The sequence below is a fragment of the Podarcis pityusensis genome (assembly GCF_964106645.2).
Source record: "Podarcis pityusensis genome assembly, chromosome: 9".
Classification (NCBI taxonomy): domain Eukaryota; kingdom Metazoa; phylum Chordata; class Lepidosauria; order Squamata; family Lacertidae; genus Podarcis; species Podarcis pityusensis.
This window is the reverse complement of record NC_138034.1, coordinates 7,466,094-7,491,325: the sequence shown is the minus strand read 5'-3', so window position 1 is coordinate 7,491,325 and position 25,232 is coordinate 7,466,094. Positions and strand designations below refer to the sequence as shown.

Here is a 25,232-nt window from a genome sequence, read left to right as displayed (position 1 = left end):
TGAAAAATTGCACAGTGCTAAAACAGACCAGTACATGACCAGTACTAATTTACTGATCAGGAATAGGCCTGCATAGCCTATGTTCTGGTATTTGCGGCCAATCTGGACATTATGTTAAATATATTTTTAAAAAATTATGAAAAGTCCAGTAGCACCTTAGAGACCAACTAAGTTTGTTCTTGGTATGAGCTTTCGTGTGCATGCACACACGAAAGCTCATACCAAGAACAAACCTAGTTGGTCTCTAAGGTGCTACTGGACATTATATATATATATATATATATATATATATATATATATATATATTTCTACTACATCAGACCAACACGGCTACTTACCTGAATCTAGAACTAAGTATATTCAGAAATGGATAGTGAACAGCACTACCTTGGCTCTTTGCAGATACGGGATCCTTTTACTTCTAGTTGCCATGCCACTGCGTTTGCTAGCTGAGTTCTTGCTCCCATCACACCTCCAAGAAGTATTTGCTAAATTTTTATACATCTTCGATAGTCTTGAGGGGGTGAGGTACCATCTGGGCTGCATCTTTAACATATTAAAAATGCCATGAAATGTTAATCAGCCAAACGTTTTTGCCCGTCACCTAAAGTTATGAAACAAAGGCACCCAGGCAAGACTTCCTGAGGAGATCATTCCTCAAGTGGGGAGCCACTGTGGAAAAGGCCAGTTCTCTTGTTGCCACCCTCTGGACCTGTCATGTAGGAGGCACACAAAGAAGGGCCTTAGATGATAATTGCAGGGTCCAGGTCAGTTCTTATTGGGAGAGGTGGTCCATTTCACGAAGCAGTATCTATTGCTTTGTGACTGACCCTGGAGCTCCTAATAATCTGCACACACCCTGTCAAATCCTGTCAAACTCTGCCCTGACCATGATTCTCTTGCACTTCCCTATCCTGACTCCAACCCCTCCTCGCCAAACCCTGATTTTAACTTCATTTCCTCAGACAAGGGATCTCAACCTTTCCCCTGAGGATCCTTATACATTGTTATAAGTGGGGAGGAGAGAACTCTTTGACATGTGCCCCCCAAAAAACTTTCAATAAATTACGGTATTTCAGGTTGGGTATAGATTGATTACATGTCCATCCCCTCGTTCTGTTGTTCTCCAGACACCATTGCCTACTCACCTGTCCAGGCAACAGGCAAGAAGTGAATGAGCAGATGACAACCAATGTTCTTTCTCCCTTGTCCACACTTGCTTGCTCCCTCTATCACTGAAGGAAAAAGCTGGATGAGCAAACAGGTGGTGATGCCAAGCAGCAATAACTGGCAGTATGATGACCATGCAGTGGGAGGGTCCTTGTTCAAGTGCCCAGCAATGCCCAACAGTGCCCTGAATCCAATTCTCAACCTGTGGGTCCCCAGATGTTGTTGGACTACAACTCCCATCATCCCTGACCACTGGTCATGCTGGCTAGGAATGATGGGAGTTGTAGTCCAACAACATCTGGGGACCCAGAGGTTGAGAAACACTGCCATAAGTTGAAATCTCAGCTCTTCCTGCTTGCACCAAGTTCTACTTCTCAATTACAAAATTGCATGAAATAAGAATGTTGAGGAATGCTGGAGAATATGGCATTCTGAGTCCTATTCTGAGAAATTCCTTGCATATAAACCCTGGTGTCTAGGACAGCCTAGGACTTGCCAATCAGAAGGTCAGCGGTTCGAATCCCCGTAACGGGGTGAGCTCCCATTGCTCGGTCCCAGCTCCTGCCAACCTAGCAGTTCAAAAGCACATCAAAGTACAAGTAGATAAATAGGTACCACTCCAGTGGGAAGGTAAACGGCATTTCCGTGCGCTGCTCTGGTTCGCCAGAAGCGGCTTAGTCATGCTGGCCACATGACCCGGAAGCTGTACCCCGACTCTCTTGGACAATAAAGCAAGATGAGCGCCGCAACCCCAGAGTCGGTCACCACTGGACCTAATGATCAGGTGTACCTTTACCTTTATCTGTAGTGGCCTGGGGGGCAGGGCAAAGGGAGCAGACTGGAAGTGAGCAGTCTTCACTCCAGTCCACTCCTAAAGAATAAAAGGGGACTTGCGCTGAAATCAAGCATCGCAGTTTGCCCCAGAGCATCACCCCCCCCGAGCCCTCCCTGTACTTGTATCTTTTCTTTTCGGCTCACCTTTCCCTTTCTAGGTTCCTGGGTGATGGCTGCTGTCTTTCGGAGCAGGGAAGGGATTTCCCCTGCTCTGCATGTTTTCCCCTCCCCATAGCAATTGTCACAACTTTTTAGGTCTTGGGTGGAATCCTTTAGCCCTATATTCAGTGAGGGGTTGATGTGGCGAGTCATCCCTTCTGCGATATCAGGTTCCCCATCAAAGGGGTCTTGAGGGGAGCAGGGAAGGAGCAAATTGGGTGTGGCACACCCCGGGTGGCATCACCTAGGGGGGTGATATTCGGCGCACCGCCCGCCCACCTCCTGCCTACCCCAAAAGCTCAACACCAATGACAATCACAGCCAGTATTTTCATACAGTGGTACCTCTGGATACAAACGGGATCCGTTCCGGAGCTCCGTTCGTCTCTCGAAGCAAACGTAACTAGTGATGGCACGTCTGCGCACGTGCGCATCACCTTTCACTGCTTCTGCACATGCGCGTGAGGTCATTTTGAGCATCTGCGCATGCGGTGAAACCTGGAAGTAACGCGCTCCGTTACTTCCGAGTTGCCGCGGAGCGCAACTCAAACGCGCTCAACCCTAAGCGCATTCAACCCAACGTATAGTAGATCGCAGTCCCTTGGGAGTCCAACTGGATTTCAATGGGGGGGGGGTGCGTGACAAGAAATTTTATGCACCGGGTACCACCTGACCATGCTACGCCACTGGAGGGGAGTCTCTGGCCACAAGTGCACAGCTGTGGGTCACAGTCCTCCCCTCAGCTGTGGGCAGTGGTGTAGCGTGGGGGGTGCAGGGGGGGCCGGCCGCACCGGGCGCAACATCTGGGGGTTAGGGGGCGCAAATCCACGGGTTAGGGGGCGCAAATTACTTGCCTTGCCCCGGGTGCTGACAACCCACGCTACGCCACTGGCTGTGGGGATCAAGGGGGCCAGCTGTGTAAACGCATGTTGTGCAGTGTCCAGTTCCTGACTGACCCGTCTACACGCCCAGGTTTCCTACATGTGAAATTGAACAAAGTTGTGGCCATTTTAATCCCTCTCCTGTGTTTTCCTCCTGCCTCCCTGAGGGACTGCGCCTGGGCAGGCAAATCGGGAAACAAGCCAACAAACTTTGAAGGGGCAGGATGCGTCTCTCGAGGCCCGTTTCTGCTTGGGGGTTGCGATTGCACCGTGTGTGTGTCTGTGTGTGTGTGTGGTGTTGTTGGCGACTTGGCTGGGTGGGGAAGCCGGGGAAGCGCCGACCCTGTTGCCCCCCACCCAGCCCAGTTCCTCACAGGAAACCTCCTTTTGTGTCCCCCTGAGGAGAAAAAGAGAGAGGGAGGGGGGCCAAACCCCGCGCTGTTTTCGCAGGAGGCGGACAGGAAATGACCCCTTCTCCTCCGCCGACGGCGCCTTGAAAAACAAGCTCCCCGCCAGTCTCGCGCCAGCCTCGCTCCCCGCCGCCCAGCCTCGCCGGGCTGCCCGCCTCGCCCGCGCCCGCGCCCGCCTTCCCCTCCCCGCCCGCCGGCCTCGCTCGCGCTTCCTCCCCGCGCAGCAGCAGCAGCAGCAGCAGCAGCCGCCCGCCCCGCGCTTCCCATGTGCTCGGCGCGGCTGTGGGCTGCCGCCGCCTCCCGCGCGCCCTGAGCCTCGCCGGCGAGCGGCGGCCAAGATGTCGAGCGCGGCGCCGCACGACCCCTTCTATTCCTCGCCCTTCGGCCCCTTCTACCGGAGGCACACGCCGTACATGGTGCAGCCCGAGTACCGGATCTACGAGATGAACAAGAGGCTGCAGACTCGCACCGAGGTGAGTCCCCTTCTTCTTCTTCCTCCTCCTCCTCCGGCTGGGGAACTCGGCGCGCCGCTCTCCGCCCGAGGGGCAGCGGCGCATCCCGGGCACTGGAAGGGGCCACCGCCGGCTCCGTCGCCCTGCTCCCGGGCGGCGCAACTCTTCGCAAAAAAGCGCAGGCTGCGCGGTGGGGGGAAATGCAAGGCAGCCCGCGAGACGGCTCGCTTTCCAATGCCCCTTTTGTGCAAGCGCGCAGGTTGGGGCCAGGTAACCTGACCTCTTTTTTGGCATTTGCAATCGCAGCGTTCTCGAGGTGTTGCGTGCATTGAAGGAACGTGTGTGTGCGCTGTGCGCGCGTGTTTAAAAACAAACAAACCACGTTTCGGCGGCGGTGGATGTTACCTGTACTTCTTCCCACCCTGGTTATCGGCATTGAGCCTACGAAGGCAGAAAAGAAGGCTGGAGTTGGACAAACTTATTGCCTTATGCTGATGGCAGATACACACAGACCCTTCAATGTGTCTCTATTTTCCAAGGACGCCCCTGATTTAGAGAAGCTGTCCTGGTTTCTGATTTGATCCAGGAATGTCTTGCTTTTCCTTAGGATGTCCCTGTTTTCACTGGAGAAATGTTGGAGGGTAGGGAGCCATCTGAAGGAAGTCCTGTACAGGGAAGATTTTTTAAAGAAATGTTTTATTATGTATTTATATGTGTTGGAAGCCGCCCAGAGTGGCTGGGGCAACTCAGTAAGATGTGTGGGGTACAAAGAGTAAAATTATCACTAGGGAATGGGACATCCCTATTTTCATTGGAGAAATGTTGGAGGGTGTGTATGAATGAATGAGGTTTCTATTATTCTGTTAACGGGAGGAATAAACAGTCCGGCATTTAACCCCACAAAGGATAACAGAAGCTGCATCCCGTGTTTGTCTTGCTTTGTAATGTAGAATCTGCTGGTTTTGTACCACAACATGAGTGTTTGTGTGCGCGCCTGTATGTATGTTTGACTTGAGTGATGCATAGCTGAGCAGAGAATCTCTTCACTGAAAAGAAGAATAGAAACATTAGGTTTGTCTTTCATCTAAAGCTAAAGCTGCGTCTCTTAATCAAATGATTCAAAGAAGTCATAATTCCGGGGTGTTCTTACATGAAGAATGTGTGGGGTGATAAATCTAGCAGGAGGGCTTCATTTCTTCCCTGTGTGCCTTCAACTATGCACAGTTACTTTTTGTTTTCCTCAAGTGGTTTCTTTGAATGGGCTCAGCTGGGGAACAGAACACTTCAGAGAACTCAGACTTTTGGAAGTGAAACCGTCGACAATGTTACTGAATAATTTTGGCGTATTTTGTGAGTTCGGCTGGTGGTTATAATAGCATAACTTTTCAAGGGATCCCAACGTTGTTGTAAAAGAAGCATACTTCTTAATTATTCACTGCAGCTATAGACTGAATGTATGGGATCCAGGTAACAAGATGTAACCTGCTTTATGATTGGTGAATTGGTAGGCAGCAATTGAGTTCCAGGCACTAATAACATTACTGTTTGGATCACCCTGCTCCTGCCCTTTATGTTTTAAACTGAGGTTGTGTTTTCCGTTTTGACTCTGGTTGTTGCTCCTGCAGTCTAGTTAATAGTTATTAGGTTGCTGGAAGCTTGCAAGAATGAATGCTTTAAGAAGGTGACTTGCTTTAGGATGTTGTTTGTCAGTGTTCCTTGAATTTTTATGAATTGCCTCTCAATTTTTCCTGAAGTTAAATTCTGATGTGATTTCGGGGCAGTCCCTCTGACAAATTTCAAGGGGAGCAAAAGTAGTTTTGAAATTTCTCCGGGGTGTTACGCACAGGATAGCAGACTCTCCACTCCACCTCTTGGCTTCTTAAACTATAGTTTAATTATGGAAATTAAGATCAATTTTGGCTGCTGCAGTTTTCCATGATTGTAGCAAGTTTGCTTGAGTAGACCTACCCTTTCTTATGCTGGGTGAATGTTGTTGTTGTTGTTGTAGGACTTGTAGGAAGACATTTCCCTGTAATTTGATTCATGAGAATTGATTCAAACTAAGACAGTGGCTGGCTTAATTTGTTTACTGTGTCCACAGGTGTGTCACTTTGTATTTAGGGGATGATGATAGTTTATTCTGACTTTCACAGACTTCTTAAACTTTGCCCTTCCTCTTTGTGGGAGTTGAGGTTTACCACTACATCACTTTCCATGTGCATGCAACTATAAAGAAACAAAGAAAAAACCCGACATGACATTCCCTGCCCCCCAATAAATGTATATTCAAGATCATATTGGTTAAATTGAAGAACTTAGGAGATACTGCCCAACAGAAGTGGACTCACGTCTGTTCTGTTGAAGCAACTTCATATTACAATCCTATTTTAAATGTGTGGATGCAATGAAAACATTCTGGAGAGTCATTTAAATTTTGCATCTAGTAGTGACTCTTTAAGATACACTCAGCAGCTGTTTCTTCCATGCTAAAGAATTCAGGGTACAGTGCCTAGTAAATAAAATACAGGAGTTTTTATCAGTATCTGATCTGATGTCAGCAGTAAATTCAGTTAGAGAACTCATTGTATTTTGTATGGCAAGATAAATGTTTGTCTTTTAAAAATGAGTATCTGCACATTCATTTTGTAATGGGAATTCTCCCCTGGGATTTAACTTTGGTGAATTTCTCAGAAATCTATGAGCCTATTTTGAAAGACTGACAGAACCCTGGCTGAAATTCAGCCTCCACCCTGGTTTTTATGCTGGTTTTTATGTTAAATAATGATAAAGTGTCTTTATCAAATATCAAATAGCAAAAGCCAGCATGCATACTTCTGGAAACAAAGCTTTCTGAACCCCTGTGTCTTTTTACTTTACTGGCAAATAACGTGGAACGAAATCTGGCCAATGATACTTCATACTTTTCCTTAAACTGTGTGCCAGCACGGCTTGCCACCTAACTGATGTGCTAAACAATGGTCATAAACTTATTCCCCCATGGTATGTACCCTGTTCCTGATTTCTGGACTGCCATATACCGTATTTTTCGCTCTATAGGACGTACATTCAGATCATGACATCTTCTCTTGATAGGGGCAACAAACCCAGGTTTGCCACAGAATAGTCACTCAGGAGTGAGCTGTAGCCAATTTCAGTTCTGGAAAATAACACATTCTGTTTGGAATATTACTTAGGTGTATATCTAAGAATATTTATATTTACATTTATACACACACACATGCCCATATTTTTCCATCTATAAGACACCCCCCATGTATAAGACACCCCTTATTTTTGGGGACTCCGATTTAAGAAAATGGGGAGAGATAGACCCATGTATAAGATGCCCCCTAATTTTTGACATTATTTTTTAGGGGGAAAACCTAGTCTTATACACGGGAAAATACGGTATATGCTCTTAAAACGTATACTCCTAAAAATGAAAAATGTGAAGAGCTTCTGCAACAGTTTGTCATGGTGATGAGCAATTCTAAAATATTAACTGCAGGGTCAAGAACTGGTTTAGCTTTATGCCTGAGGTGTGGAACTGGAGAATCGCCAGGTTGAAGCCTGTCTCTGCTAAGTACTTACAAGATGATCTTTAGCAGGCCATTATTCTCTCAGCCTTGATGTTCCCATCCCACCAGCTCCACTGCTACATGTGGATAATAACTGATGTCATTAGAATTATAGAACCATTGAGTTGGAAGGGACCCTGAGGATCATCTAGTCCCCCCCCTGCAATGCAGGAATATGCAGCTGTCCCTTATGGGGATCAAACCTGCAACCTTGGTGTTACCAGTGAGCTAACCAACTGAGCTTTATAGGTTTGTTACAAGGAAAAAAGATGGCATTTGTGAAGTGCTTTGAATGCTGTATAGAAGTAAAGAATTGTGATTAAGAAAGAAGTTTTAGCGATCTGTTTTAGCTAAGTATGGCACTCTTGTGGCAGAAGCAGGGAAAGTTCACGAGGGCCCATTTATTCATGCCTTGACCCCAGACAAGTAGTGCCTCTGCTCTTCATTGTCATCAAGGATTCCTCCACACCAAAGTGTGTTTTGTAGCACTAAGACTTACCATTTGTAACGTTGAGCGTAGAATTCTGGAAACCTGTCCTACAAAGTTTGACAAAACACCTGAAAATAAGGTCAGCTGGAATCAACTGGACTGGCTTCAGCCAAAGGACTTAGAAAGGAGATAAAGTTTATATTTCCTCCCCAATGTTTTAGATTTAGGGTTTTTTTGGTGGGTATTCCCCCCCCCCCGGGGGGGGGGATGTGGAATACAGCAAATGAAGTATTTGTGTTTTTAATCTTTGCGATTAATTTAGCTAAACAATTTGGACATTGACATTGCAGTAAGCCCACAATGTGTGCGAGGGTTATGTTCTGGGAATCATGCCTAAAGCCCAAATCATGTATAGTCAAAACACATTGGGTGCAGTGGTGGGTGGGACTGGCAAATTCTCCCCCCCCCCCGACACCAGCCCCATTTCTGCCTCCTTAATTTTTATTTTTTATAATAAGCACATAAAACTGAATGTGCGCAAGTTAAATGCACATAAGTTTCAGGTATACTGTAGCAGGGGTCAGCAACCTTTTTCAGCCATGGGCCGGTCCACCATCCCTCAGGCCATGTGGTGGGCCAGACTACATTTGGGGGGGGGGGAATGAATGAATTCCTATGCCCCACAGATAACCCGGAGATGCATTTTAAATAAAAGCACACATTCTACTCATGGAAAAACACGCTGATTCCTAGACTGTCCGCGGGCCGGATTGAGAAGGCGATTGGGCAACATCTGGCCCACAGGCCTTAGGTTGCCTACCCTGGTACAGAGGAATCCCTGTTTATGTAGACACTCTGTTCCCGACTGCTGTGCGTGTCAGCCCGTTGCACCCCTCCCCCTTTCGGCGCTGAAAACTGCTCATGAGTGCACAGTTGTTCGTGACTCGAATGCATGTGAGTTGGGACTTGCCTGTATTTAATATAAATTGAAGAAGAATAAATATTTTACCTATACAGTCATACCTTGGTTGACGAACGCCTTGTGACTCGAACGTTTTGGCTCCCAAACCCGGAAGTGAGTGTTCCGGTTTGTGAACGTTCTTTGGAACCCGAACAACCAACGGGGCTTCCGTGGCTTCTGATTGGCTGTAGGAGCTTCCTGCAGCCAATCAGAAGCCGTGCCTTGGTTCCCGAATGTTTGGACTTGTGGAACGGATTCCGTTCGACTTCCGAGGTCCTTCCGAGGTTTACAAAGGTCTGCTATCCAGGCTTCACAGGAGACTTGCAGGTTGTACTAACAGGAAGTTGGACCTTGATAGAGGAAATGCCGAACTTGCTACCAATTATGGGACCACTTGTGCACTAATGCGATCTTTGCAGCTCTCCTCTGGCCATCCTTGCCGCTGGAGGGAGGTGGGTGGCGACCAGGAGAGCATCTTCTGTGTGATAGCACCACATCTGTGGAATGCTCTCCACAGGGTTGCTCATTTGACAATTTGAATGTGACAAGCCTGTGGGGAAAGGGTAGACCGCATGCTTTGCATTCGAAAAATCCAGGGTTCAGTCTCTTGCATCTCAAAGTAAGGCTGGGAGTAATCCCATCTGAAATATTGGAGATCTGCTGCCACTACACTAGATGGTCTGATCTGGCATAAAAACAGCATCCTCTGGCTTCAATCCACCGTTTTGCTTTCACGTTGTTTTGTTGTCATTAGATTTTATGTTCAAGTTACCGTATTTTTCCGTCTATAAGACACCCCCATGTATAAGATGCCCCCTATTTTGGGGGACTTAGATTTAAGAAAATGGGGGGAGGTGGCCCCACATATAAGACACCCCCTAATTTTTGACATTATTTTTTAGGGGAAAATCCTAGTCTTATACACGGAAAAATACGGTATATCAAGAATTATTCCATACGGAAGAATAGCAAATAAATGGCTAACATAGATCAACAAATGAGAATGTTAATTTTCCAATCCAGGTGTGTGTGTGTGTGTGTGAGAGAGAGAGAGAGAGAGAGAGAGAGAGTGAAGGGCTGATTTTTGGAATGGTACACTCACATCTTAAGACTATGCAAGCATAAGAAGACTCTGGTGGATCAGACAGACCAATGGGCAATCGGATGTAAAGCAAAAGTATGGCCTTGCATGTCTAAGATTCATTCTTCTTGTATTGTGAATAAGGTGAATAAGCTCGCAAGAACGGCCAGCCTGCAGTTGTTTTACTAGGCTGCTTAAAAGCCGGCTAGCTTGCCTTTCCACACTGGAAGGAAGAGAACCTTCTCTCCCCAGCAGTCACATGGAAACACAGGCGGTAGCCACTGATAAAAACATAAATGCTTCTACCGACCTGGTACAGGATTCTTCCTCTTCACTTGCATGTCAGCAGTTACCAGATGAGCTGCTAAATACTAGACAGGCTCACGTGTTTCCTCCTGCTATAGTTAAGTTTGGGATAGAGGGGTCGCTATCCACTGTTCCAAATTTTATAAACCCATTAGTAACGTTTCCCCTGAACTAACCCCCCCCCCCGCACAAGTGCTTTATTATTATTTTTTTAAATAATATTTATTACTTTTATAGATTGCAAAAAAAGAGAAAAAAGCAAGCAAGAAAGAAAAACAAAACCAAAAAAAAAAAAACAAAGGAGAAAAACAAAAAGAAAAAACAATACAATACAATATATAAACAATACAAAACACAACCTAAACTCAAAACTAAACACATTAAACTAGGCTAAACAAACCCCACTCCCTATCCTTAACCCTGAATAGAACAAAACAAAAACAATTTAAAAACATACATTGTCTCTTTTCTATACTCTATTTTTCATTCCCTTGTTTCCTTGACCTCCTCACACCTCCCTTTTTGTGTTCCACTTCTATAAATTGTTTCAGCAAATCCTTTCCATCTTTCTCCATTTTCTGTGATATTGTAAATAACGTATTTTTTTAACCTTATTTTCTATTAAAACTAAGATACTTATATGTACTTAACTCCTTATAACATTTCTGTTAAGCCCATAAAAAATAAGAAAAAAAAATCATTCCACCATTTTTCTATCACTCATTAGTTTTACCATAAGTCTATATATAAACTTTAAATTTTCCAATCTTCTTCCACCATCTCCTCTCCCAGGTTTCGGATTCTGCCAGTCCTTTCCGTCAATTCCATAAAGTCCATCAACCTGGCGATCTTATGTCCGACCGCACAAGTGCTTTAATTTAGGAATCTCCCTTATACTGAGCCATGCCATTGGTCCTGCACTTTGTCCACATTTGAAGGGCTGACCAGTTTGCTGTTGCTCATGAAAAATCTGACTGAGTTGTGTGTGTGTAATCTTGGCAGTCCATATTTTTTGTTTCTCCTTGTTTGGTCAGCATCTTTTACAGCTGTCTTTCCAATAGGATTTGTTGTTGTTGTTTAGTTGTTTAGTCGTGTCCGACTCTTCGTGACCCCATGGACCAGAGCACGCCAGGCACTCCTGTCTTCCACTGCCTCCCACAGTTTGGTCAAACTCATGTTGGTAGCTTCAAGAACACTGTCCAACCATCTCGTCCTCTGTTGTCCTCTTCTCCTTGTGCCCCAACATCAGGGTCTTTTCCAGGGAGTCTTCTCTTCTCATGAGGTGGCCAAAGTATTGGAGCCTCAGCTTCAGGATCTGCCCTTCCAGTGAGCACTCAGGGCTGATTTCCTTCAGAATAGATAGGTTTGACCTTCTTGCAGTCCATGGGACTCTCAAGAGTCTCCTCCAGCACCATAATTCAAAAGCATCTATTCTTCGGCGATCAGCCTTCTTTATGGTCCAGCTCTCACTTCCATACATCACTACTGGGAAAACCATAGCTTTAACTATATGGACCTTTAACTATACGGACCAATCCTTCTGTGGGCACAGCAGGGGCGATCAGCCTACTTTACGGCTCTCACTTCCATACATCACTACTGGGAAAACCATAGCTTTAACTATACGGACCTTTGTTGGCAAGGTGATGTCTCTGCTTTTTAAGAAGCTGTCTAGGTTTGTCATTGCTTTTCTCCCAAGAAGCAGGCGTCTTTTGATTTCGTGACTGCTATCACCATCTGCAGTGATCATGGAGCCCAAGAAAGTAAAATATCTCACTCACTCCATTTCTTCCCCTTCTATTTGCCAGGAAGTGGTGGGACCAGTGGCCATGATCTTAGTTTTTTTGATGTTGAGCTTCAGACCATATTTTGCGCTCTCCTCTTTCACCCTCTAACCTGCAGTAATAAGCTTGTGGTGAACGAAACATTCTTAATTTGGTCAAGGCGGTGACATTGTTTTGTTTATTTCACTCAGGATTGTAGGACTTTCCTCCCTAGCAATTCTGGACTTGTATTTTCAACATTACCGTATTTTATACGTTTAATCAATGGAGTTTATTTATCTCAGTTGGGCCACTCTAACAAGAATCAGATTTCTCTCCAAACTGAAAATGAGCAATTTGAAATGTTCGTAAATTCTTTCCTAACACATTCAGAGATTTAAAAAAAAAAAATGAATCGTAGCGGTATAAGTATGTTATATAGACTGAAAGGTAGTGGAATCTGGGTTTTCTTTTTTACCTCTACATTCTAATCATGCTTGTTTCTGGAGTAATTCAGAAGCTAACAGTAATAACACCACACTTGCCTTTCCAATTCCAGCACGTTTCATTGCAGTATGTTTGCATTTCTGCAACTTTTTGAACTTGCCTCCCCTTTGAATTTGCCTTTCCTGACAGTAGTACCTTGTATAAGATAAAGCACACAATCTTTGAATTGCCTAGGCTTATCCCTCATTGTACGAACACTAGGCGGATTCTAGGGATGGGATTTCTCAGATCTTTTCTTCCAAGGCTTTAGAAGTTAGTCCACACAGCTGGGTTTCTTTTTGTGCAGCAAATGTGTGTGATCAGTTTGTGCACACAACCTGCTTGCCTGTGTAAAAATAAATTTTATTGTTGTCAGAATACACTCCATAGTGTGAGCACTGCTACCCTAGGACTCAGAAGAACCCATTTCAGAAGCTTCAGTGTGGCCAGTCTTCCCTGTTGTGTAGGATTATGCGATGGCTGAAGTGGTGTGCTGGGGCCCTTGCAAGTGAAGGCAGACTTTTGGAACGCAACTGCTGCTCTTATATAGGGATTGGGCTGGATCTACACCCATCAATAAAGCGTTTCAGGAAAACACGTTCTAAATTTCATTAAGGGAAATCATGTGGGGAAAGAGGGGACTTCCCAGCGCCACCTGGTGTCACAGTGTTATAAGACATATACCGTATTTTTCGCTCTATAAGACGCACCAGCACCAGACCATAAGACGCACCTAGTTTTTGGAGGAGTAAAACAAGAAAAAAATATATTCTGAATCCCAGAAGCCAGAACAGCAAGAGGGATCTGGCTTCTGGGATTGCCGCGCGAAGCCTCTCCCGGGCAGCGGGATGAAGGCTCCCCCTGCCCGGAAGAGGCTGCGTGCGGCTAAGCCAGAAGCCAGGACAGCAAGCAGGATCTGGCTTAGCCATGTGAAGCCTCCACAGGGCTGCACAGCGCTCCCTCTCTCTGTTCTGGCTTCTGGGATAGCTGTGCAGCCTGCATTCGCTCCATAAGACGCACACACATTTCCCCTTACTCTTTAGGAGGGAAAAAGTGCATCTTATACAGCAAAAAATACGGCAAAGTGCTTTTTCTTTGCCAATGTAGTTTGAGTCCTTGGTCTAAGTCTGACTGTTGTTGAAGCAACAGCAGAGCTTTGCTTTCTGTTAGTATTCAGACTGAATGTTGCAGAAGGTAGCCTCACCACACAGCAGAACGGGGGGATTATTATTAGTATAATTAATCAATGAATTAAATTTGTATACACCTTTCATGTAAAGATCCCAGGATGTGTCACAGCAGACTGTGGGAACATCCAATACTTTTACTTAATGGCGTCATTTGCTAATTTAGCAGCTAGAACATGTTACGGAATTGGAAGGAATTTATGATTTAAAATTACAATTCAACTGTGATAGCAGTATTAGTATTTTTTTAAGAGCTGCTATGGCTTAGTTTTTAAGATGAAAAGTACCCCAAGTTTATGTTTGCCTTTTATTCTACAGATTTATTCTGTGTTCTGATTCCGTCATTGTGAAACTAAGGCATCTTCATGTATGGCAATATTAAGGCTGGAATAGCATATTGTTACATAGAAAGGTGCAATATTTTCTCTAGAGTGGTCATTCGTTGCTGCTGTGTTTGTTGGATGGAATGTGGTAACACAATCACCTATTTGTTCTTGTTCACGTAATAAGTGGTTTAGCCTGGCTATATACATATGGTAAAAATATATAGTATAACACGGAATGGAGAGAATGGATCCTGTACAGGTGGAGGATTCTAGTTCTGAGTGCAGCTCCAGATACACAATATTGTTATGATTTTGTGGGTCCCAAACCTCTCTAATCCCTGGATCCAGCAAGTGTTAAAATCTAAGTCAAATTTATTTATTTAGTGCTTTCACCAGAGCAAAAAATGTACTTGCTAGTGGTAAGATAGCCACATGTGGATTATGTGGTTATTCCCCCTATGTTTGGCCCAGTTGTAGTGATTCTACACAGTGGATGGACACCGTTATGAACGATTCAATAAGAGTTATGTTGTGAACTGCCCTGAGATCTGCGGATGAAGGCTAGTATACAAAAGAAAGAAAGAAAGAAAGAAAGAAAGAGAGAGAGAGAGAGAGAGAGAGAGAGAAAGAAAGAAAGAAAGGAAGAAAGAAAGAAAGAAAAAGAAAAAGAAAGAAAGGTAGGTGTGTAGGCAAAAGACAGATTTTTTGCTTAACAGAGTTTGTCTTGCATTGATAACAATGCTATAGGTTTCTTTAAATCCTCCCATTTCACATTGTGGAGTATTATATGTTTTCATTTTCTTTGGAAGATAGCATGTTGGGATCTTATCATTTATTTCTAATTTTTTCCCCCTGTAGAAATGTATAAACAGAGCACAAATATACTCCCTTAAGCAGACTCCACAGCCACTGATCCTTCCTTAGTCTCCCAAAGATGCCCCAAGGATCCAATTTTTTATTTATTTATGATTTTCAGTTTTATACATTTCAATAACTTTACAGTCATTTTAACATTTCAAAACTTGACTTCCTCTCCCCTCTTTCTGCAGTTCCTTAATTTATTTATTTTTATATTTTCTGCATGTTCCAAATTAACTTAATTTACTCATTTTTTCATCTACTTTAAATATATACTCTTATAAAACTGCAGGTTGTTACAATGAGCCTGCCAGTGCTCTTATCTGTTTACAGTTTATTTGTAAATATTCAATAAACCATCTCCATTCTTTTATAAAAAGTTTGTTATCTTATTTTTCCGGTAAGTTTCGCCATTTCTGCATATTCCATAACTTGTTGTATCCATTCTTCTTTCACTGGGACTTCTTCTTCTTTTCAATATTTGGGCAAGTAGCATTCTTGCCACTGTAGTCACATACATGAATAAATTTCTGTACAGTTTGAGTAGTTCTATTCCTATAATTCCCAAAAGGAAAGCTTCTGGATTTTTTTTAATGATTTTTTTACAAACGTTATTTTAAACACCTTTCTCAATTAAATGTATATCATTTCCTAGTAAGCTTTTACCTTACTACAAGACCATCAACCCTCCAAGGATTCTTCTGCCAACTCATACCTGATGGAAGACTGGCACCAAACTTTGCCACCTCTAGTTAGCCATGCTAAATCCGATAGGTATTGGATTCCAAGGACTGGAGAGAGATTTCCTGTAATCTCAGACTATCAACATGCTGCTGTGAAATCCCTGATCTCTGTCAGGCAACATTGTAGGAAATGATAATAGATCCATTTGCAGTAATCAAGAATCTCAACAGTGACATGAAATTCTCTCTTTGCTGCAAGTGGGCCCTCAGTTTTGTATGGCTGCTACTGCAAGGTTGTTGCTGGTCTTCTGAATTTATCCCAACACACTATACAGTGGTGCCTCGCAAGACGAAATTAATTCGTTCTGCGAGTTTTGTCGTCTTGCGGTTTTTTTCGTCTTGCGAAGCACGGTGTCGGGAAAGTTTTGGAAAAGCTTCAAAAATCACCAAAGTCTTTAAAAACCTCAAAAAAGGCTACCACACCGCGTTCTATGAGTTGCTCCTCGAAGTCAAGTCGCAACTGTATTAACGGTGTTAAGAAAAAGGAAACAAACTTGCAAGACGTTTTCGTCTTGCGAAGCAAGCCCATAGGGAAATTCGTCTTGCGAAGCAGCTCAAAAAACCAAAAACCCTTTCGTCTAGCGAGTTTTTTGTCTTGCGAGGCATTCGTCTTGCGAGGTACCACTGTAGTGTGTTTACCCAGTACGGCAACCTTCACTATCGGTTTCTTTCCAGCAGTTTTGGACCCCCAAAGGGTCACCAGTTTGGTGACTGCCACAATACAGGAACTTCAGTTTCAGCCAGAAGTTTGACATTCTGCTAACCATTCCTTGCATTTCGAATAAAAGGTATCAAAATTCTTACAGCAGGCAACTGGCAAAAATACAGAGATTAAACAAGGACTAGCGGCGAGGGAGGGGAATTATTCATAAAGTCACAGGAGGAATCCATCAGTGGCTGTTCTGTGAGAAGAAAGAATTGAAATCTATCAAGTATGCTAATTATTCTGAATTAGATTTTTGCTTGAATATACTTGGCACCTCAGAAGCCAGCAAGTGGGCTTTTGTTTGTCCTCCCCCCAGTGTATTTTTATAATTGCTAAGTAGCGTAGCAAGAGGACATTAAATGAGTAGATTAGGGAATAGAATATTTTCTCTCCCTCCCCCTTTTAGGTCCAGTGAATTGGTTAATTTATTGATCATATATGCTAATCCCAGTGAGATTCTTCCTGAGCGTGCAGAGCTTTGGGAGCCAAAACTGCACCCGTGCACACAACAGCCAAATATCAACACAAAAATTTTAGTGAATGGAAAGATTCTGAGGGGGCAAAACACCCGAAAGCTGCCCCATAATAATTCAGTGGCATGGACTGTTCATTGGCCAAGTGGGCAAAAAACTACCAGGTAGGTAGGAAGGGTGACTAGAACAGAGTTGCTGGATAATAATAATAATAATACAATCATACCTCAGGTTAAAGACGCTTCAGATTAAATCTTTTCAGGTTGCGTCCCGTGGCGACCCAGAAGTACCGGAAAGGGTTACTTCCGGGTTCTGCTGCTCGCGCATGCGCAGACGCTCAAAATGACATCATGTGCAGAAGCGGCAAATCATGACCCGCGCACGCGCAGACGCGGGTTGCGTTCTGCTCGGGTTGCGAACGGGGCTCCGGAACGGATCCTGTTCGCAACCAGAGGTACCACTGTAATAATAATACCCCGCCCATCTGGCTGGGTTTCCCCAGCCACTCTGGGTGGCTTCCAACACATATAAAAACATAACAAAACATCAAGCATTAAAAACCTCATGATACAGGGCTGCCTTCAGATGTCTACTAAAAGTTATATAGCTGTTTATTTCCTTGACATCTGATGGGAGGGCGTTCCACAGGGCAGGCGCCACTACCGAGAAGGCCCTCTGCCTGGTTCTCTGCATCTTCACTTCTTGCAGTGAGGGAACTGCCAGAAGACCTGCGGAGCTGGACCTCAGTGTCCGGGCTGAACGATGGGGGTGGAGACGTTCCTTCAGGTATACAGGGCCGAGGCCGTTTAGGGCTTTAAAAGTCAGTGCCAGCACTTTGAATTGTGCTTGGAGCCAGTCTCGATCCTTTAGGACCGGTGTTATATGGTCCCAGTCAGCTGCTCCCAGTCACCAGTCTAGCTGCCGCATTCTGGATTAGTTGCAATTTCCGAGTCTACTTTCAAAGGTAGAGCGCATTGCAATAGTCCATTCTGCAATACACAAAGAGAGAGAGAGAGAGAGAAAGACTTGTGAGAGAGGGAGAGAAAGATTGAGATTCTCTCCGTATAAAGCACCAGCTCATCTCTTCCACATTGAGAAGCTATTTTTAAATGCAGAACTGAAAGAGAGAGCTGCCCAAAGATATTGATGAAGAATGTGGCCCCTCCCTCCAATCCCCAAAAGGCAGCGGCAAACTAACTCGGACATAGTGTGAAACGTTTTAAAAGGAAAGCCCTTGCTAAGGGAAATTCCAAGGCAAACAGAGCTCATTGTCCCCAGATTGCAGGTTCGAAGGGGCAGCTGCTGGAAAAGAGAGACTTATAGCACCCCTGCTGTGAGAGCTCGCAGGGAAAGCTGCAAGTCAGGCTCGCTTGTGCTGCCCAGAAGTATTAGGTTGGGTCGAAACTGGTAACATAATGTATACAACAAACCTGCATTGCTAAATAGCCCCTTAGACCTACTTCCAGACCAAAGCAAGCATTTAACTGCATGCAAAAGCCTCATGCACCATCGACTTGCTAGCCGACAGGTTGCACTATTGAAATATTCGATAGCTAAAATAAATAGATAAATTTTGCACAATTCCCCCTGTTACTTCCCCCTTGCAATATGCGCATCCTAAGGTGCACACACAGTTTGTGGAAGGTGACAGTGAGGTTGTAGAGGTGCCCCATTTCAACGGGGTTTGCACTTTCGAATTTGCCTTGCAATTCTCTGCAATGTTGCAGGGATTCTGTAGCAGTTGCTCAGGGGTTCGTTGTAGAAAGCGTTCTATGAAGATGGGGAGTTTGAGAACCGTTGCCCTTGCGCAGAGCTTTCAAAGTGAAATGTGGCAACTCTAGGTTGCTGATGACAGTTGTTTGATGGGAGGAATGACCCTAGGGATAAAGAGTAGCAGCCACACCCAACCTATGAGGGATCACTAAGTTCTCTATATAGAGCTGTACATGTCTTATATCAGTAGAACTTAGAACCATAGAATTGTAGAGTTGGAAGGGACTACGAGGGTCATCCAGCTCAACCCCCTGCAAAGCAGGAATCTTTTGCCCACCGTAGAGCTCAAACCCACAATCTTGAGATTAAGAGTCTCTTGTTCTGCAGACTGAGCTAAGTTCTGCAGACTGAGCTAAGCCCAGAGCTTGCTGCAACAACCGTCCTATCTGTATGAAATTGTCACTTGAAAACGGTGTGACTGCTGCCCATCAGCGGCGTAGCGTGGGTTATCAGCACCCGGGGCAAGGCAAGTAATTTGCGCCCCCTAACCCGGGGCAAGGCAAATAATTTGCGCCCCCTAACCCGGGGCAAGGCAAGTACAGTAATTTACTCTCCCAAGCAGCAGCAGCAGCGAGGCTTCTCTTTCCCCCGCGCTCTCCTGGAGCTGCCTCTTTTCTTTCCTTTTTTCCCTTTCTCCAAGGCTTTTCGCTTTCTCTCCTTAATTGATTCCTCCTCCACACCGCAGCGTTTCCTAGCTGCTCCCCCCCTTCCCCTCTCTCTCCTCCTCGCTCTGCTTGCCTTGCCCTGCACCGGCAGCAGCAGGCGCAGCCAGACCCCCGCCAGCCAGCCCGCCCGCCCGCCCACCCGGCTTCCTCTCCTTTTTTTGCCCGCGGCAGAAGGCTTCGCTCTCCCCCTTCCGCGACCTCCTCGCCAAGCCGAGCGAGCGCGGGCTCCCTAACCCGTGGATTTTAGTAGGGGCAGAGAGCTGCTAGTGCGAGCGCGCCCCCCGCCCATGTTGCGCCCGGTGCGGCCGGCCCCCCTGGCACCCCCCACGCTACGCCACTGCTGCCCATCCCCCATTGTGATCTGGAGACGTTGAAGCAGACACAACAGTTGTGTAGAGAATTTCAGTAGGTGTGGCTTTTTTCAGTCCTGCTTACCAAGCTGCTCCTGAAATTGCATTTCCTTGTCCACAACTGGCAAAGGTACAGGGAGCCTGGCTTTCTTTGCATCTGGCTGTGCTATGCTGGAGGCAGAAAGCAAAATATCACCTGATTTTTAATTGGAGCGTGGGTGGCGCTGTGGGTTAAGCCACAGAGCCTAGGGCTTGCTGATCAGAAGGTCGCGGTACGAATCCCCGTGACGGGGTGAGCTCCCATTGCTCGGTCCCTGCTCCTGCCAACCTAGCAGTTCAAAAGCATGTCAAAAGGTACCACTCCGGCGGGAAGGTAAACTGCGTTTCCATGCGCTGTTCTGGTTCGCCAGAAGCGGCTTAGTCATGCTGGCCACATGACCTGGAAGCTGTACGCCGGCTCCCTTGGCCAAAAAAGTGAGATGAGTGCCGCAACCCCAGAGTCAGCCACGACTGGACCTAATGATCAGGGGTCCCTTTACCTTTACCTGATTTTAGGCACTTACCTGGAGGCCACCATCATGTTACACAGTTTTACCTTTACGCACAATGTTTGTGTATTCCGTGGCAGTAGATGAAAGTTTCCAGCATTGAAACATCATCATTTGTAGCACCTTCCAACATGGTAAGAATTGTACTATGTCCCTGCTGCTAACCAGGTTCCTGGTGAAAATTCTCCTGGGGGGATCCTGCAGACAGCTGCAGATATGGAACCATTTAAACACGGAACCAGGCAAAACATACAGAGCTGACAAAGTCATCCAGTTTGGCTCTCTCGTGCTCTAGAGTGCCAGCCGGTATTAGTGCATTCTTCATTGTGGCACTGCTGCTTTTGAATGCCTATCAATGCTTGCATCGCTCCTCCTTTCTCTAGTTTTAGGGAAATGGTGAAAAAGATCTGCCTGTTTGGCTAAGCCTTTAGAAATACTTCGAATTTGTGGCAGCTGCTGATCTTAAATTGAGCTTTGGTTCTGTTTTTAAGGTTTGGCTGTTTTGATTTGCATGTGTCCCTGTGCTTTGTACCTTGCCATGGGCAATTAGTAAAGCGGAAACGCAATAAATAGAATTGGCTGTGTTAACTGGGGGGTGCCTGGATAGAGATTTGGGAGGTGAAGGAGGGAGGGTAATAGACCTGATAAAGGACAGGGGAGAGGAGAGCAAAAATAAACACACTCTTGAAATTTAGTAAATGTTATCCTAGACCCTTTAACAACTTTTGGATCATGTTGATCCCTGTCATAAAAGGAAATGAATTCTGTTCATCAACATCTTCCTGAGAACTTAATTTTAACTAACAGGCATTAAATGCAGCATTGTAGGAAAAATTCAAGGAGCTCTTCCCTTTCCTTTAGAAAATATGAACAGTGCTATCAATGAATTGGCAAAACGCTCCTCTGGATTTTTCCATCCAGCTCTGCCTGTGCAGTTGTTCAAATGGGATTTGGAAGGCTACGTTGCTGATTTTGCATTGGCAAATGATCATTTTTGCCAGTCTTATAGTCTGCCCTCCCTCTGCTGCCTTTCTCCCTCAGTTTTCTCAGCACTGCATCCAGGCACTCAGACATTTTTCAGCTTATTTCTAAGGCATCAGCCAGAGTAGCCTGGTGCTTAGCTTCTAGGGGAAAAGGCAAAATTCAATTAAATGCCTAGCTGCTTAGACTGGGGTTCAGACTTTGACTGGTAGTATCTACGGCTTGTTGCTGGTGACTTGGCAGACCCACAGTCTCTGCAATATATCAGGCAATAGACACTGTGGAATTTTCTGTGAAGTTAAAAATAGATTTTAGAAAATAGAGTCCTAGGAGTATGTATGAATTTACGTAAGATAAGGGAAACTTAAAAAAAAACAAGCTGATGGTTGCAGTATCAGTTTTGAATATATTATTGAAAGGGAGTTTATGGTTGAATTTTACATTTTCACAATTATGGGGGAGGCAACCTCCTCCCAAAATGATGAAGGGGGGGGGAGCTTCAAGGATAACCTTTGATAGGTCTAATGCCCCCCTCCCTTCCACAAGTTATCAGTGTGGCTTGCAAATAATTAAATCAAATTAAAATATAAACACTGAAGCAACACCATTTATAAGAGAAGTATATAAAATATAAACACTGAAGCAACACCATTTATAAGAGAAGTATATGTCATGGAACTGCCATCAGTGCCGGAGGGAGAGAGCAAAATCCAGAGGGATTCCGGAGAGCGTCCTGGGAGTGGGAGAGGCAGCCCATCTTCTGGGGAAGAGAATCAGCGTAGCACCAGTGGAGAAGGGGGGCAGATGGGGGAAGCGGCGAGGCGGTCCCATGACTCCTTGCCGGGGACCAGCGGGGAGAGTAGAAGTCCTCCGCTGCCTATGCCCTCCTTGCGCAGAAGGCTTTCGCGCAGAGAGAGTAGGAGGAGACTAGGCGTCAAAGAGCTTCTTTGCTGGAAGAAGTTTAAGAAACGCCCACTGACGGATTCTGCCAGCGATTGAGACAGCCACGGGTGAGTGGCTGTCCGGACAGGAAAGGTTCACTCAGGCAACCCAGCCAGGTGTTTGCAACCCCTAGAACCATTACACAGCAGTTTTGTGGAAAGCAGCTTGCCGTCTTGGTTAAAATAAATTTTGTCGAGCTATCAAATGACCCCAGTGTAAAGTTGTATTGCTTTTAATTGCAGAACTAATCAACTGATCAAATAATGCTACACTTTTACATATATGACATTTGGGGCTGTTTTAATGAACATTGTTTTGGAAGTCCTTCTACGTTTATACAGATAAATAAAACTTTGGAAGATTGCTCTGACTTCAAATCCATTTTTTTTACCTTACAAATCTATTGCTAATTCATTGATTGGCACATTTCACATTGCTCTCAATAGGAGAGAAAGGGGCTGAACTAAAGAAATTGATGTGCGTATGTGAATTAGTAGCATAATTCGGACACCATAGCTAAATGTCAGAGTTGCTACTTCTACCAGAGGGGTGTATGTGTATGCAGGACAGCTAGTGTTAATTCATTCACATTAATTCTCTTAAACGTATTAAAACTATAACTATTCACTGGCTGTTATAAGCTTGAAAGAAATGGTCACGTGGCAGTTTTGCTAATAGTATGATTTGGAGTTCTTTGCACTGAGCTACCATTCTGCCAAAATAATACAGTGGTACCTCGGGTTACAGACGCTTCAGGTTACAGATTCTTCAGGTTACTGACGCTTCAGGTTACAGACTCCGCTAACCCAGAAGTAGTACCTTGGGTTAAGAACTTTGCTTCAGGATGAGAACAGAAATTGCGCAGCGGCAGCAGGAGGCCCCATTAGCTAAAGTGGTACCTCAGGTTAAGAACAGTTTCAGGTTAAGAACAGACCTCCAGAACAAATTAAGTTCTTAACCCGAGGTACTCATTGAGATGGAATTGCCAACATCATAACCAAGCCTGAATGTTGCCATACAGCTGTGGTTCAGCTACCTGGAGACTACACTGCTTGATGGGGTTATGACATAACTTTTGTGGCTTCCTAGTAAGTAGACAATCAACCAGCTGTAAGTAGTTTGAATTGGGACCTTTAATGATTGCGCCTCTAAAAGGTATGGCAGTTATCCTTTGCATCTTAGAGGGGTTCAACAGGGTAGGGGATACGTATGGCATACCTATAAAAGAGAAATGGGTACATGGTTCAGTCCGGCGGTTTGCGAGGTTTTTACACTAATTGTACCCTTTTCACATCCCTTTACCTGCTAAGTAGTTGCTGTATCCTAGCCACAAAACCTCTGCATATTGCAAAGGATTCTTGGCGGTTTTAGGGTATCGTCTCAGTTCCTGTAAAGCACTGACCAAGCTTTCTGGACCTTGCTGTTCCGCATAAACAGAGGGAGTGTCCTAAACATGCTATGGCTATGTGTTACAGGGAAGTACTATTACCAATCTTACGTTGCACACAATTACACTTAAATGCATCAAACAAAACTTCCGCTATCTATTTTTGATGAAAAGCAGCCTCAAGAGGTTGTTATTCTGAGCAGGGGTGCAAATGGAAGGGAGAGGGTGTTCCGCCCCCTTCCCCACAGCTGCTTTTCCACTCAAAATCAACCTTCCAAAACCACTTTCCTCTTGAAAGGTCCCAGGTGAGTTTTCACCTCAGTAAGCATCTGAAATCAAGGCAGTGGGGTTGTCGTTTGGGAGGTTTTGAGTAGGGAAACAGATTGTGGGGAAGGGTTAAGTAAGCTGTCTGCCACCGTTCACAAAGCCTTGGGCTACTTTGTCATCATCATCATCATCATCATCATCATCATTATTTAAAACAACTTCACAGAGGCTGCATTCCATGTGTCTATGCCCTAAACGGACTCGGTCCAGTATATCTGAAGGAGCGTCTCCACCTCCATCATTCTGCCCGGACACTGAGGTCCAGCGCCGAGAAAAATAACTACCAGACTTTTAGAAGACATCTGAAGACAACCCTGTTTAGGGAAGCTTTTAATGTTTAATAGGTTATTGTATTTTAGTGTTTTGTTGGAAGCCGCCCAGAGTGGCTGGGGAAACCCAGCCAGATGGGCGGGGTATAAATAATAAATTATTATTATTATTATTATTATTATTATTATTATTTAAAGGTAAAGGGACCCCTGACCATTAGGTCCAGTCGTGGCCGACTCTGGGGTTGCAGCGCTTATCTCATTTTATTGGCCGAGGGAGCTGGCGTACATTTGGCCACAAGACTAAGCCGCTTCTGGCGAACCAGAGCAGCGCACGGAAACGCTGTTTACCTTCCCGCCGGAGTGGTACCCATTTATCTACTTGCACTTTGACGTGCTTTCGAACTGCTAGGTTGGCAGGAGCAGGGACCGAGCAACGGGAGCTCACCCCGTCACGGGGATTCGAACCGCCGACCTTCCGATCAGCAAGTCCTAGGCTCTGTGGTTTAACCCACAGCGCTACCTGCGTCCAATTATTATTATTACTATGTGCAAAATGTAGTTCCTCCTTCACTGAGGAGCCCAGGATTCTTTAGAACACTGTTTGAAAATTACAGTACTGACCAAGTCAGAAATGGACTGGTTGATACTAGCTCCGGTGTCTGTGCCAAGGCAATTTCACATAGGCTCTGATGTTGTACAAACACTGGGGAAGGAAGGCTTATTTTACGAGAGGAGGTGAACAAGAAGCTGACATAGTTTTGTAGGCGATTAGCAATCCTTGGTGAGAAATACGGTGTAATCGAAGGAAACCTGACATTGGGATAGGGGAAAGGAGAATTTGTGTATTAATGAGCAGCGGTTACTTGTTGGCCTCTGAGTGTTGAGGAACAGAAGCTGTGTTTTACGGATATTAAAACACTTCTAAACAATTGTACAGCATGGAGAAAGAGCAGAAGGTTAGAATTCTTCCAGCAAATGCAAATGCTAGTGTGTACGTTATGGAAGACACTTGTAACACAACAAAATGCAATGTGCTGGCATGTACAGAATGAGGATACTGGCAACATGCATGTGGACTGGTGTTTTTAAATTGTAACATAAATGACAACTTGACCTGTATGTTTTATGAATGTAAAACAAATTTGTGACATGTTTGTGCCTTTATTTGCTCTCTTCATAACTTA

The 25,232-nt window shown here is 45.0% G+C and overlaps 1 protein-coding gene across 6 annotated transcripts in view; it reads left to right on the top strand.

Moving 5' to 3' along the window:
* Window positions 1-3,719: 3,719 nt before the first annotated feature.
* Window positions 3,720-25,232, top strand: part of LDB2 (LIM domain binding 2) — a 233,241-nt gene continuing 211,728 nt past the window's right edge. For 2 of the 6 annotated variants that reach the window (XM_081020134.1, XM_081020133.1), the window contains exon 1: window positions 3,725-3,926. In XM_081020134.1, the coding sequence (XP_080876260.1) occupies window positions 3,792-3,926 (135 nt within the window). In that variant the 5' untranslated portion in view covers window positions 3,725-3,791. Of the gene's footprint in view, window positions 3,927-4,160; window positions 4,176-4,619; window positions 4,735-25,232 lie in introns of those variants that run through there. The other 4 variants (XM_081020138.1, XM_081020136.1, XM_081020137.1 and 1 more) reach the window with 4 other exon arrangements.